The 12,204-nt window shown below is 53.2% G+C and overlaps 4 protein-coding genes across 4 annotated transcripts; 1 reads left to right on the top strand and 3 right to left on the bottom strand.

Moving 5' to 3' along the window:
- Nucleotides 1–416: 416 nt before the first annotated feature.
- Nucleotides 417–2,203, bottom strand: NECHADRAFT_94534 (uncharacterized protein; the record flags this gene model as incomplete). The annotated part of the gene is made up of 2 exons (XM_003044809.1): nt 417–2,015; nt 2,069–2,203. 2 exons carry the CDS (start codon nt 2,201–2,203, stop codon nt 417–419), a joined length of 1,734 nt encoding a protein of 577 aa, XP_003044855.1.
- Nucleotides 2,204–2,945: 742 nt separating this feature from the next.
- NECHADRAFT_43175 (uncharacterized protein) lies at nt 2,946–4,844 on the bottom strand (the record flags this gene model as incomplete). The annotated part of the gene is made up of 3 exons (XM_003044808.1): nt 2,946–3,512; nt 3,618–3,714; nt 3,769–4,844. The coding sequence occupies 3 exons, from the start codon at nt 4,842–4,844 to the stop codon at nt 2,946–2,948; spliced, it is 1,740 nt and encodes a 579-aa protein (XP_003044854.1).
- A 3,193-nt stretch (nt 4,845–8,037) lies between these two features.
- Nucleotides 8,038–10,777, bottom strand: NECHADRAFT_70388 (uncharacterized protein; the record flags this gene model as incomplete). The annotated part of the gene is made up of 5 exons (XM_003044807.1): nt 8,038–8,387; nt 8,452–8,533; nt 8,632–9,874; nt 9,921–10,417; nt 10,470–10,777. 5 exons carry the CDS (start codon nt 10,775–10,777, stop codon nt 8,136–8,138), a joined length of 2,382 nt encoding a protein of 793 aa, XP_003044853.1. The 3' UTR covers nt 8,038–8,135.
- Nucleotides 10,778–11,390: 613 nt separating this feature from the next.
- Nucleotides 11,391–12,143, top strand: NECHADRAFT_43809 (uncharacterized protein; the record flags this gene model as incomplete). The annotated part of the gene is made up of 3 exons (XM_003045209.1): nt 11,391–11,475; nt 11,578–11,918; nt 11,970–12,143. 3 exons carry the CDS (start codon nt 11,391–11,393, stop codon nt 12,141–12,143), a joined length of 600 nt encoding a protein of 199 aa, XP_003045255.1.
- Between the last annotated feature and the right edge of the window lie 61 nt (nt 12,144–12,204).

Raw genomic sequence — 12,204 nt, 5'->3', positions numbered from 1 at the left:
TACCTTGGGTAGTCAACACGGAACACGGAACGGAAAGGCAAAGACCAAGATAGATTGGGAACGCGGTTGGTATTTCGGAGTTAAGCGATTACGACGTCAAGCACAACACAATATACATCTATTATCGATTCTTTTAACATTTCTTGGAAGTTCTCTTTTTACTGATATATATTGATTTGAGTCTAGTAGAGAAATAATGCTGGTTTGGATCATCTCTGCCCAGCAGTTGTTGTACATATGGCTCCTTTACTCGCGAATGATGCTCCCTCCTATATTGTCCGCTGCAGTCCACAATCCGGTATATGCTGTACAAAACCCTCTATTATACACCCCATTTCATCATCGTGAGATAGCATACAGACTCAGACGTGCCATCGTACTCGTGGATTCACACTTGAATCAAAGCCTTGAACCTCCTAAGAGGAACTACCCAGTTTCCAGCTGTCGATCCGGTCCTGAATCTGATCCCATGTCATGGTGTGGTTGCTCACACCATATGCCTGGGCCTCCTGTAGCACAACGGTGGGAGCACCGCTGCCACCGCCAGGGTTCTTGACCTTTCCGCCGACAATCATGCTCGCAACGCGGCGAAGGTCATCGACTGTCAGGTTCTCGATACGGCGGCACATGTCCCTAACGGGAATCTTGCGACCGTGGACCTGGATAGAGCGGCCGAGGTCCTCGAGCTCCACCATACGGCTCTCGAGGTTCATGAGCAAGCTGGAACGAAGCTGGTTCTTTGCTCGGGCCACCTCAGTCTCCTGGAGGCGCGAGAAGCCCGTAGTGAGAGTCAGCGCACGGAGTTCCTGACACATAACGTCGAGCATAGCGGCGGTACGGCCGGGAAGGCAGCTAGCTGAGATGCCAAAGAGGCCAGAGTCGGTGTAAGAGTGGTTAAAAGCAACGCACGACTCAACCCAACCATGCTGGTTGAGCACATTGGTGTAAAGTCGCGAGTACATGCCCTTGCCAGGTCCACCAGCAGAGAAAGAACCACCTCCACCAAGAAGTGTCTGAAGCGTAGCAAGAGCGTAGATATCATCCGAAGCTACAGGCAGACCCTCAAATGCGAGGTGGATGTGTGTAAAGGTCGGTAGGCCGCTGAGAGAGGGAGGCTGGGGAGGAAGAGAGAGGAAGCCGCCTGTGTAGTGTGCAGGTCGTTGGATATCGAGTTGAGAGGGGGGAGTGTTGTTGACGGTGGCTTGCTGAGGTGCCGAAGTAGAGATGTTCTTGAAGAAGGGGATTCGAGAGAGGAGGTGGGGTGATGACTGTGGTGATGAGGAAGCAGAGGACGCAGGTGACGCTGAGCTGGCTTCGCTATCTGATAGCTCACTCTCACTCGTCTCGGAACCTGTAGATTCCAACACTGGCTGCTCGTTCTTCTTCATATCTCCAAAGAACTTCTCCGTCAACCGGACAGCCTCGCTATGCTCAACTCCAGCAAAAGCCACAACAATGCGCTCAGGCTGGTAAAACAATTTCCGGTATGTCATGACAGTGTTTCTGTCAATGGCACCAAGTCGCTCCTCCGGGCACAACAGCGGGTTTCCAAGCGTATTATCCTTGAACGCAGCCGTGTGCACAAGCTCAGGAAGAATAAGCTCCGGCTTGCTCCAGATCTCACGGATCTCATACCGCGCCGTCTCAATCTGCTCTGCAACCTCCGAGTCGGTAATCTTGGGGTCGCGGATCGTCTCGGCAAGCAGCTCAACGGTCGGGGGCACGGCATTGTTGAAGGTGGCGGCCTGGTACATCATGCTCTCTCTCGACGAGGCGCACTGGATGTTGCCGCCCAGTGCCTCAACCTGCTCAAGCATCTCGTCTGCGGACCGTCTCGACGTCGACTTGAAGGCGAGTCGGTCCATGATGTGGGACACGCCGCGGAGGGAGTCATTCTCGAACCGGGAGCCTCCTTCGATGTAGACGCCGACACCAGCGAAGGATCCGGGGAGGGCTTCCGAAGCGACTCGGAGGCCATTGGGGAGTGTTGTGATTTGGTCAAGTTCTGTAGGTTCCTGTATACATGAGCACAAGTCAAAGAAAAACAAGATATATATATATATCATACCTTGGGAATACCCTCCACCTTGACGGTAGCCATGGACCGTCTCGGAACCAACGAGAACCTCGAAGCCTGACCCAAGGCTCTAGAGCACGAAGCCCGGGCCCTTGCCGGCAGGCGCGAGCTAAACTGTCTGAGCATTGTATCGTTGCGCTTGCTGGAAGAAAATGCCAAAGAGTTTTTGCCCTGTCCAGCAACGCAAATGCAAATGCTCTGGACGGACGAGTTTGCGACCAAGGCCTGTGGAAATTTAGCCACACCCCGGCAAGTCCGCCCGCACGCGGCGATAGGCCGGATCATCTCGGTGCCGATGCCGGAAAAAGCGGCCGACATATGATGACATAACGCGTCCATCATGCTGCGAGCATGAGGTGGGCCATGATTGGAAATACAGGTCTGCTTGTGGTGAGGCAGTGGAAGTAGACAGCATTTGGTAATAGGAGGCTTCCTGTAAAATATGCATTTGAGGGCATCACGACAAACGGCTATGTGAATTATCTCACATATCCCAGACATGTTGTAATTTGTTCTATTCCATTAACTCCTACTCATGAGCCCTAGTCTTGGCTGTCCTTGAATCCAACCTTCCATGCAGTATATATGCTCTCTCGCATCTAGTTCTCTCGCAAGTTGCTTGTTCGCTCAACAGAAGAAATAGCATCGCTGTGCCGCCAATGTGAGCTGCTGCGTCTCCGACAGCAGGTAGTAGTGACTGTAAAACTCCTCCAACGCCTGTGCTGTAACGATAGCCAGGGGAAAACGAAAGGGCGCCGCCTTGTATTTGAAGATCAAGATCGTGGGCGCCAGGTATGAATAGGAGGGTGCCATCTGAGGTCGTCTGTCTATACGGCATTTTTAACTCCGGGCGTTGATGTAGGCCTTCTCATCGTGAACTTGAGTCTTTGTCATCTGCGCTCAAGTCCACTTCTGCAGCCGCGTCTATACTTGTCATTTCGGCTGATGTTGGTGCAGCCCGGCCGGCACTACCGTCAAATACCCAGGGTCCAACATTGTTTCTTGGCGTAATCGGGCCCTCGGCGCCGTTGGTCATGCCAGGCGGTGATGGTGTTCGGCTATCCCGTATCTGTCCAGAGCGACCCGCACCCGACGCTGCATTCCTGATGGGTAGGGGTTCGGAAACGGTATGAGAAACTTCGTGTCGCTGAGGTGTCTCAGGGGTTATGCTAACAGTAACGTCCATCGGGTCGCTGTCACACGTGTTGGACCGTTCTGGTGTCGACCTTCCGGGAGTAGCAACAGGGGGTGCCTGTTCTGTCTCGGACTCTGTGTCCGCCTTGGCTGGTGTAGCCGCTTCCGCTTCCGCCTCCTCCTTCATCTGCTCCCACTCTTCAGCCAGTTCGTCCACGTCCGCTTCCAGATCGGCACCGGCACGACAGTTGGGACAGAGGAAGATCGGATATTGTGGTGATGTAAGAAGTGATCTCACACACTTGAAATGCCAGGTGTGAGAGCAAGGCGCCACAAACAAAGATTGACATGGCTAAGAGATTATCAGTCAGCACTCTCAGAAGAAAAATACAATTTGAAAACTCACTGCAATGGAACTCAAGCAGATGGAGCAATCTTGAGAGTTAGAACCAGCCGCTCCGCCGCTCGTAGCCATTGTTTGCAACCGCTTATGGGCCGCCATACTATTAAAAATGTCAGCATACGAACCCAGTAAAAAAGTTGGACAAAAAACGTACTTGAAAGAGTTGAGCTTGTTTTGCCATCCTCGGTTGAGCTCCAACCGCATCTTAACGCATCGGAAGATCATTTCCTCACCACCCTTAAAGTCAATTCCCAGCTGCACAATATCGCCGTCATTAACTGGGAAAGCCTTGCTCTCCTGGGAAGGTGGGCTTAGGCGGATATGGTTCAAAAAGGTTCCTGATGAACTCTTGACGTCTTTGATGTACCATTTGCCATCCTCGTACCAAAACTCGCAGTGGCGGCGGCTGACGACCTTGCTCTTAAAGCCAACTGGGGCGGCCGACGGCTGGTTTCCGGGCATGTTGGACATGGAGTGGCTGTCACGCTCTGAGTAACGGCCGACACGGATTCTCTCTGAGCCCGTAGGCAGAGTCCTAGAAATCGGGGGGAAGGTGAGCGACGGGCGGGTGGAACGAGGATCGAAGTAGGCACAGAATCGGATTGACGGAGCATTCTCAGGGGTCGCGGAGCCCGTGTCGGCGCCGGTGGGAGCTCGGGATCTCGTCATGGCGGCTTGGTCTTGAGCGGATTCGGGGGCAGAAGATGTCGCGATGTCTGCGTGTGAGGAGGATTCTGCAGAAGTGGTGGTGTTGTTGGTGGGGTCGTGGGCCTCGGGTTGCTGCATGGAAGCGGAAGCGGGAGCGGGAGCAGAAGTGGGCGCTCCTGAAGTTGAAGTAGCAGTAATAGGCAGCGAGGTTGTGGTGGTCAAAATCCTCACGGGATCGGGGGTCGAACTGACGAGGGTCAAGTGGTTGGTATTATTGGCGTTCTGGGCTCCGGCGGGCGGTCCACTCGTAGTGGTAGGCGAATGGCTGAGGGATCGCGTGAGGCTAGAGCCGTGTCGATTAGGGGACGTGCTCCCACTTGCACCTGGGCTGCCGGTTCCAGAGCCTGTTCCTGTTCCGCTTCCGTTTGCGCCGTGATGGCTACTGTCGCGCGAGAGTAAATGGTTCTGTGTATAGTTGCGCAGATAGCTGAGGCCTCGCAGTCGGCTTGGCCGCGAAGTTGACGTCGACGATGACTGTGGCGGCGCTACAGCCGGCGGCGAGACGACCGGTTGGGTGAACATTGGATGGGAAAGGGAGGGGGTGACAAAATGATGAACAGAGGGGGAAATATGCGTGGGATGAAGCCAAGATATCTCTTCGAGGACTGGACCGTCAGAGAGGAATTGGAGGCAAAAGCAAAAGAAGAACGGTTCGGTTCGAGTCCAAGAAGGAAAGGGAGAGAGGGATGGAATCAAAGCAAAGCCAAGGACGCGGCGATAGCCGAACACACAAGTCGAAGCTTAAACTCGACCAAAGAAAACACCCGGGGATTGTCTCTCCTTGCTGGTCTCGCCTGCTGCTCTGCACCTTGTTTACTTGCCCTGTTCAGCTGCACGCGGGCGATGGATGTGACGAAGAAAAAGAAGGCTGAGACCTGGACTAAGACAGACGGGCAGCTCGAGGTCAATCGCTTGCTTTGTGTGTGGGGAGGGGGAAAGGCGAGTCCGAGGGAAACAAGAGCGACTTAAGGCCCTTTTACGGTCGCGCGCGTATGGCGGTAGTTGCCACTGGTCTTGTTTGTGCCTAGAGTATTCGATCGCCTACGAAAGGGGGGGAGAGGATATTGGCGATGGTTGATTGTTGAATATCCCCTTGTTTTCCTCCTGCGCCAATATCTTTGCTTGCTTGTTTTGCCTTGCAGCTATGGGCGCTCCCAGCTATTTGCTCCAGAAGGTGGTGCTCGTCCTTGAGTGGTAGAAGAGGGGGCCCCGGAGGCTCTGTAAGGGAGGGCGAAGGAAGGGTAGGGTCTTTCTTTTCGTCTCGGGAACCGACGTCAGCTGGGGAAGGCCAAGGCGAGCACAGTTGGATATTTGGTGTTTTATTTTGTGCGACAGAAGTAAAGAAGGGGAGGAAAAGAAACTGACAGGATGGCAGGACAGGGGAGAGAGGGAAAAAAAGAGGTCCTTGGGAAGAATTGGAGGTTGGCGAGTCGAGTTCATTTACCATGCGGCTTGGCGACGGCGATTCGATGGTCGCGAACAAACAGCAGTGGCGGCGGTATTTCGAGGATGGAGACCGGGGACGGCGACCGGGGGTGTACAGTTGACAAGGGGGGCAACGATGGAGGGTGATTGGGAGATGGACAGGTCTTGAAGTGGAGGTGGTCGAGAGGGAGGGAACCTTACCCCAGTCCTGTACTGTATGGATGTAACTGACGAGAACAGATGGGATGGGAAAGTCTTGTTGCAAGTACATACGCGATCAGGTTGTCTGAGCAGCTGGTTAAAGAAATAAGAAATAAATAAAAAAAGACCCTGCTTGTTGATATCAATCCACGAGGTAATCTACCCCTGTCCAGATCTCGCCTTGTCCCCCCTCCCTCAATGGGAAACTTGATTCTCTAGCTCCAAATGGGTATCTCAGAAAGACGGCGTCGTCGTCGTCGTCGCGGCGCGCGCGTGGATGCTGCTAGCTAGCTTTTTAGCTGTACCAGGATGGCGGGCCCCATCACATCATGAAATAGATCCATAAGGTGTATCAACCAAGACGGCACACGGGTCGAGCCACACACTCCACGCCCGCACTGCGCTGCACCGCACGCACGAGCTCAAGTGATCAGGACGCACGACAGACAAACAGACAGTGCGTGATTCGGTCTGACCGTCTTTCTCCAGCGTGAGACATGGTGGAGTTGTTGTTGTGAGCTGGGGGCAGAATGCGCAAGGGTTTTTCTCTTGTCTTGCCTTGGTTTCTTTTCCATCCCCCCATCCCATGGGAAAGGGGCGGCCGACAGGACAGGGCATTGACGGATCCGGGGCAATTTGATGAATTCGTCACTGACATCCGAGTGCGTAACCAACTCGGCATATTTCAATCCCAATTCCATAAGCAGATGCTCATGAAAGCTGTTCGAGTCGTAGTAAAGTTATGTACAGTATGAATCTTGTATACTTGAAGTCGGGCTTGTGGAAACATCACGGCCATCTCCGCTGGAGTACTCCCCATCATGACATATTCTTCTCCATCTTTTTCTCATATTGAACAGCAAGCATAGTCCCCAGCTCTGATAATGCCCATTCCCACAATTCGCTTTCTTGGAAATTCCCTCTCGTCATATTTCTCCTCTTTCAAGAATCTGCCCATGTTAGTTTGTTTACTCCATAACTACCCAACCTACCTCTCCATGGATCTATACCTACCTCCACTCAACGTAACGACGGCCCTACCTGCGCCATTTTTCTTCAATTCGTGACCGTTTCTTTCAATGTGGATTTTGTTTTGCAAATGGGTTTGAGAGAGGAACACACCCCTCTCCTTTTTTTCTCATCCCTTCTCCTCTTCAGCCCAAATCGAGACCGCCACCGTAGACGCTTCCAGACCTGAATCCAGACCCCGGTATGGGCCATGTCCTAAAGAGGCAACCAACCGGTCCAGCCAGAACCAAAACAATTTCGAGTCAAGAAGCAAAAAAGAAAACAGCCCATGATGGAAACTCAATCTGTGTTTCCGTAGATTCCGTAGATTTCACAGCATAATTTCAAATACTTTACCCTCCTTCTTCTCGAGAGTTTCCCTGTGGTGCCCGGTCAAGCAACAGCCGAGGTCTCGATCGCCCCACTGCAACTGCAACTGCACAGCGACAAGCACAACCCATGATATCATCACCCTACCCTCCCTCAGCTGTCATGCCACCCGCCGGCTCTCATGCGAACATCATCTGCCCTCGTTGTTCGCTGCTGCACGCATTGGCCGATCCGTGGGACGGCTCTTCGGGAGACCCCGATTCATTCATCCAGACCCTCGAGCTACACGTGAAACCTCCAGATGGTGTCTCCCCCTCAATTTGTCTGTTGCCACCGTTCTTCGTTGTTCTACCCGTGTCACTCAACAGCCTGTCAACAGGGTCAGGAACCCGTCGTCTGCTCCTCATCCTTTCCTATTCCAGCCTGGCGCCAACATGCCGCTTCCCCAAAACATGGTAGAACTTCACCTGCCAAGAGCCATGACTCTTCAGAAGCGTCCGCCGACTTGTCACGAGACCATATCACGAGTTAAGAGTCAGGTCCTAGCCATCCAGACTTTCACATTCCAGTCATCAAACTTCAGCCCCGTCTCAGAAATGAAGCCTCGCGCCTCATGCCCTCAGGCCCTGAGGCGTCTATCACTTCCCACACTGCATCTAGCCAATGCAGCCACTTGACCATTGGCTTGTATTCCTAGGGCCATGGCGCCAAACGCGGTTCTTTCAAACCTCTAGTTGCTCGTGTAGATCATGAGTTAAACTTATTGAGCAAACTTCAAGGGGTAGATGATTAATGATGTACACTTCTGCCAAAACACCAACATCCAGTCAACCTGTTAAACTCGGCAATCTACTTCTTAAACACTGACTGGCCAAGACGCTCAATCTCTCTGCCATCAGCCGTCCCCTGACCCGCCGCCTCCAAAAGTCTCTCCCACGCCTCGGCATCCTTGAGCCTCACTGCCTCCTGCGCCGCCTTGACCCGCATCCCGCACTTCTCGTACATGGTAATCGTCTCCCCGGGCTCCAGCCCTGTGCACTTGGGCACAAACGTGGCTGCCAATCTCGGGTTACCTGCCTGAAGCGTAAGGTTAAAGAAGGGCTGGCCCCCGTTCCGTTAGCCGTTGCAACTCTTCCGGGGTAGACGGCAGTGCCGATAAACTCACCTCCCATCCAATGGGGCTCCTCCTCGTCTTTGAGATCTCTTCGATCCCGTTCCAGTCCCGCTTAGCTACTAGTGCTCGCAATCTGCAGGGACCATACACGTTAGCCGTTGAAGGAAGCCGGTCCCTCAGCCTCCCGGTGCCAGTGCCAGGGCTGGGCTGTTGGGGAAGAGGTCCACCTACCGAATCCACCACGCCACCTTCTCTGGTACCTTGAACTCGCTCTGGATCTTCTTGGCCCGTCCCGAGTAGCCAAGCCGGATGAGCTTAAACATGGTCTCGTTGACACTGAGTCCCGTAAACGTGTCTGTGAGATCCCGGTCAAATGACTCTTGCATCCGCAGCAGGGTCGTAGCCTCCTTGAGGGCATGAACCTCAAACGTAGACTCTTTTGAGTCAGCAAGTAGTTTCGCTGCCAGAGCCAGCTTGTCAGACGCAGTTCGAGCGTCAGGCTGCTTAAGTGATTCGCGAATAAACACGTTCGCACCGTCTCCTCGTCGGTCATCCTGATAGTATAGGTCCTTGAGCAACGTATTATCACCCTCTTCCATGGCAGATGACTCCACAAGGGCTGTTGCAGTCGGCCGTGCGTTGATGACACGGAAGAATGCAGCAAGAGGCAACTTCCTCTTCAGTTGTAGCAGAACTGAGAGCATGAGGTCCGTGTCTCCGCTCTCAATGGCCTTGTCGAGAGCCAATTCGTCCTCCTCCATGCTCAAAAGAAGGGGAACCTGTCTGCCGCCACGAGGTTCATGGTTGAGAAGCTCTGTGGCGAGTCGTCCACGTCCTTCTTGGTACGCTGCTCGCGCAATCTCTTCGAACGAAATGCCAGGCTTGCCAGACAACCGCTCGACGATCAATCGGCAGATGGTATCGTCATCTTCACCTCCAACGCGGACCTTGTTTGATGCCCAATGCACGTAGATGCGGTCCGTGGGAAGTTTAAGGTAACCCGCGATCTTTATGGCCAGGAGATACTCATGGCGGCTGAGAAGTCGTCGGATAAGACTCTCTGGCGTCAAGCGATGGTACTGTTCAAAAGAGAGCGGTATGCCGACCTCGTAGAACCGTACAGCATTGAGCACACGAAGAGTCTCACACATGTCGACAAAATCGTCGCTATTGTAAATGTCGAGCACTGACTTGCCAAAGGAGGCAGCCTTGAGCAGGCGCTTTTGCCAGTGAGTATCAAACTCACGGCCGGCGGCATTAACGCAGGTATCCACGGCCCCCGTCAGGTTGGGCCTTATCAACTGGATATAATCATCCGCCTTGGGAGATTGAAGCTCAAGCTGACCTACGGCGTCCAGAAGAATCGAGGCTGGTGATGAATCCGAAGACTGGCCAAAGACTTCAAGGGTATCTCGTGGCACCCTCTCCAAGAACTCGCAAAAATCGTTTGTGATGAGTCGGGCGCCGTCATGTTCTGAACCAGGTGAGTATGATACCTCCTATTGAAGTAGAGGACTTACCAGAAACGACATGCACCCGAGTGCTATCATAGATATATGAGGATGATACGTCACCAGGTCCAATGATATGCACCTCATCCTCCCAGGCAATAAGCGCATCACTGCCGCACCACTCCACATACAAAGGCGGCGTCTGCGAGTCAGAGTCGTGCTCAAACAGCCTCTCCTGAAAGTCGCTCGAGATGACATGCGCCTTTCCGTTCACGCCATACAGGTTCACGTAACGACCATCTGGGGAGACGCTGATATGGCTAAATGGGCCAATATCGAGGAATCGATCTTCGCAATCGGTAGCGTCGACGACATAGACCGTCTTTTCAACACTCAGCAGGACCTCGACTGATCTAGACAAGGTATGGTTCGGCGAGATGAGGGACCAGGAGTGAATCTCGCCCTCAGGTGTCTGCGCGAGCGCTTTGGGTCGAGGTTCAGAGTATGAAGAGACTGTGATTAGGGAGTTGTTTCCCAGAAGCGCCACTAGGCCGTGATCGTAGAATCTGTGCATGGTTAGCCAGCGTAACCAGTCAGCACGCAGACAAAGTAGCATACCGGCATGATTCAACGCCATAGTTGTCAGAACCATGGCCGAGAGAGAATTGTGTAAAGTCTCCCTGCAGATCATAGCAGCGCACGGTGCCATCGGCTGTGACAACAAGGAGCGTCTCATCCTCCGACCAGCCAAGTCCTTTGATGGCGCCTTTATCCCAAGGGATGCTCCGAATCTTCTTTCCGGCAAGGCTGTAAATGTCTATTGCTGGCTTTGATGTTCTTCCTGGTTGGTAGGCCAGGAGTTTGGTGTCGTCGCGCCAGAGTGCTGAGAACAAGGTTAGCGTGTTGACCTCACGGTGAGTTATCATGAGTGTCAAAGAAAAGCGCGAAACCAGCCAGATTCATGCAAACTCGAGTATGATGAAGCTCTCGATCTCAAAAGACTTACCTAGTGCACCCGCATACGGAGCTCCAGTGACGATATAATTGTCCAAGTCCAAATCTTGGTCAAACACAGCTGTATACTGCTGTGTCTTGCGGAACCACCTGTCCCCGACACTCTCCCAATCGGCTCTCGCGTGAAGCGTGTCCATCTCGCGTTATCTCATGATTGACGGCAGAGTTAACGTTTTGAATCCCTCTTGAAAGGTCACGCACAGTAAAGATGGAATTATGCGTCAGCTATTCCCCAGCAGATATGATGAATGAGCTTGGATTCTAGGCTGGAGCTTCCCCCATCATCATAGGGAGGTACCAGTGATGGCTATTCCTCGGCCCAACTAAATAGGCACCCCTGCTGTTACTTAGGTTCCCGCCAGTTGCATCATTCAGGTTCCACAGGAATGAGCGGGTACGTCAATCGAGGGTCCGTCCCATCACTCGGTCTCCCCCAGACAATCAGTCAAGTCATTTTATTATCTTTCTTTACTTACACATCCAACCAACCGCCCGTCACACATCCATCACCCTCCCTCTTCCATCATGCCTAGTTGGCGAGACCAGTATCTCTCATCTTTAAAAGATGCAGAACTCAGCAACCCCGTCAACATGGAGCTCGTCCAGACCTGTCCGTAAACCCCCACCCACTCTTGCTACCCCTCTTGTACCTACTCCATCTGCGACACGACATCAAACGAGCCGGGTGCAAGAAACTGACGATGCTCCCAAGGCTCGCAGATGGCGGACCGAATATCCGCGCTGGAGGCTGAAAAGACGGGACTAGAGTCGCTCATCTCCAGCAGCGGCAAACCCACCAAGCAACAACCCATCGAGCCCTCGACCAACGATCCCGGTGTCGCCCAGTTAAAGCAAGACCTCGCCGAAGCCCTGCGGTCCAAAGGCGTCACCGAATCTCGACTACGAACCGCCGAAGAAGAGCTCACGAAGTTGCGGTCAAAAACAAAATCCGATTCGAGATCGATTCGAGACTTGACGGCCGATAAGACCCATCTCACGACCAGACTTAAGGATAGGGAGTACGAGCTGCGGGAGAAGCGCAAGTTGATCGAGGTGCGTGCGGCCTGACCGCCACAGCCAAACACCATGCTGACACCCCACCAGCAAGTCCAAGACGAGATGATAGCGCTCAACCTTCAGATGTCCATGGCCGAGAAGGAGCGTGACAAGGTCAAGAAGGAAAATAAGGAGCTCGTCGACCGGTGGATGAAGAGGATAGCCCAGGAAGCCGATGCTATGAACCTCGCCAACGAGCCCATCTTCGAAAAAGAACGATAGACGACCGTCCGCCAAATCATGATATCCCAACACACGAAATCAAGAAGCAAACGCTCAAGGA

This window comes from Fusarium vanettenii, assembly GCF_000151355.1.
Source record: "Fusarium vanettenii 77-13-4 chromosome 6 genomic scaffold NECHAsca_20_chr6_4_0, whole genome shotgun sequence".
Classification (NCBI taxonomy): Eukaryota; Fungi; Ascomycota; class Sordariomycetes; order Hypocreales; family Nectriaceae; genus Fusarium; species Fusarium vanettenii.
The sequence above is the reverse complement of the archived record's forward strand: the minus strand, read 5'-3'. Positions and strand labels throughout refer to the sequence as shown.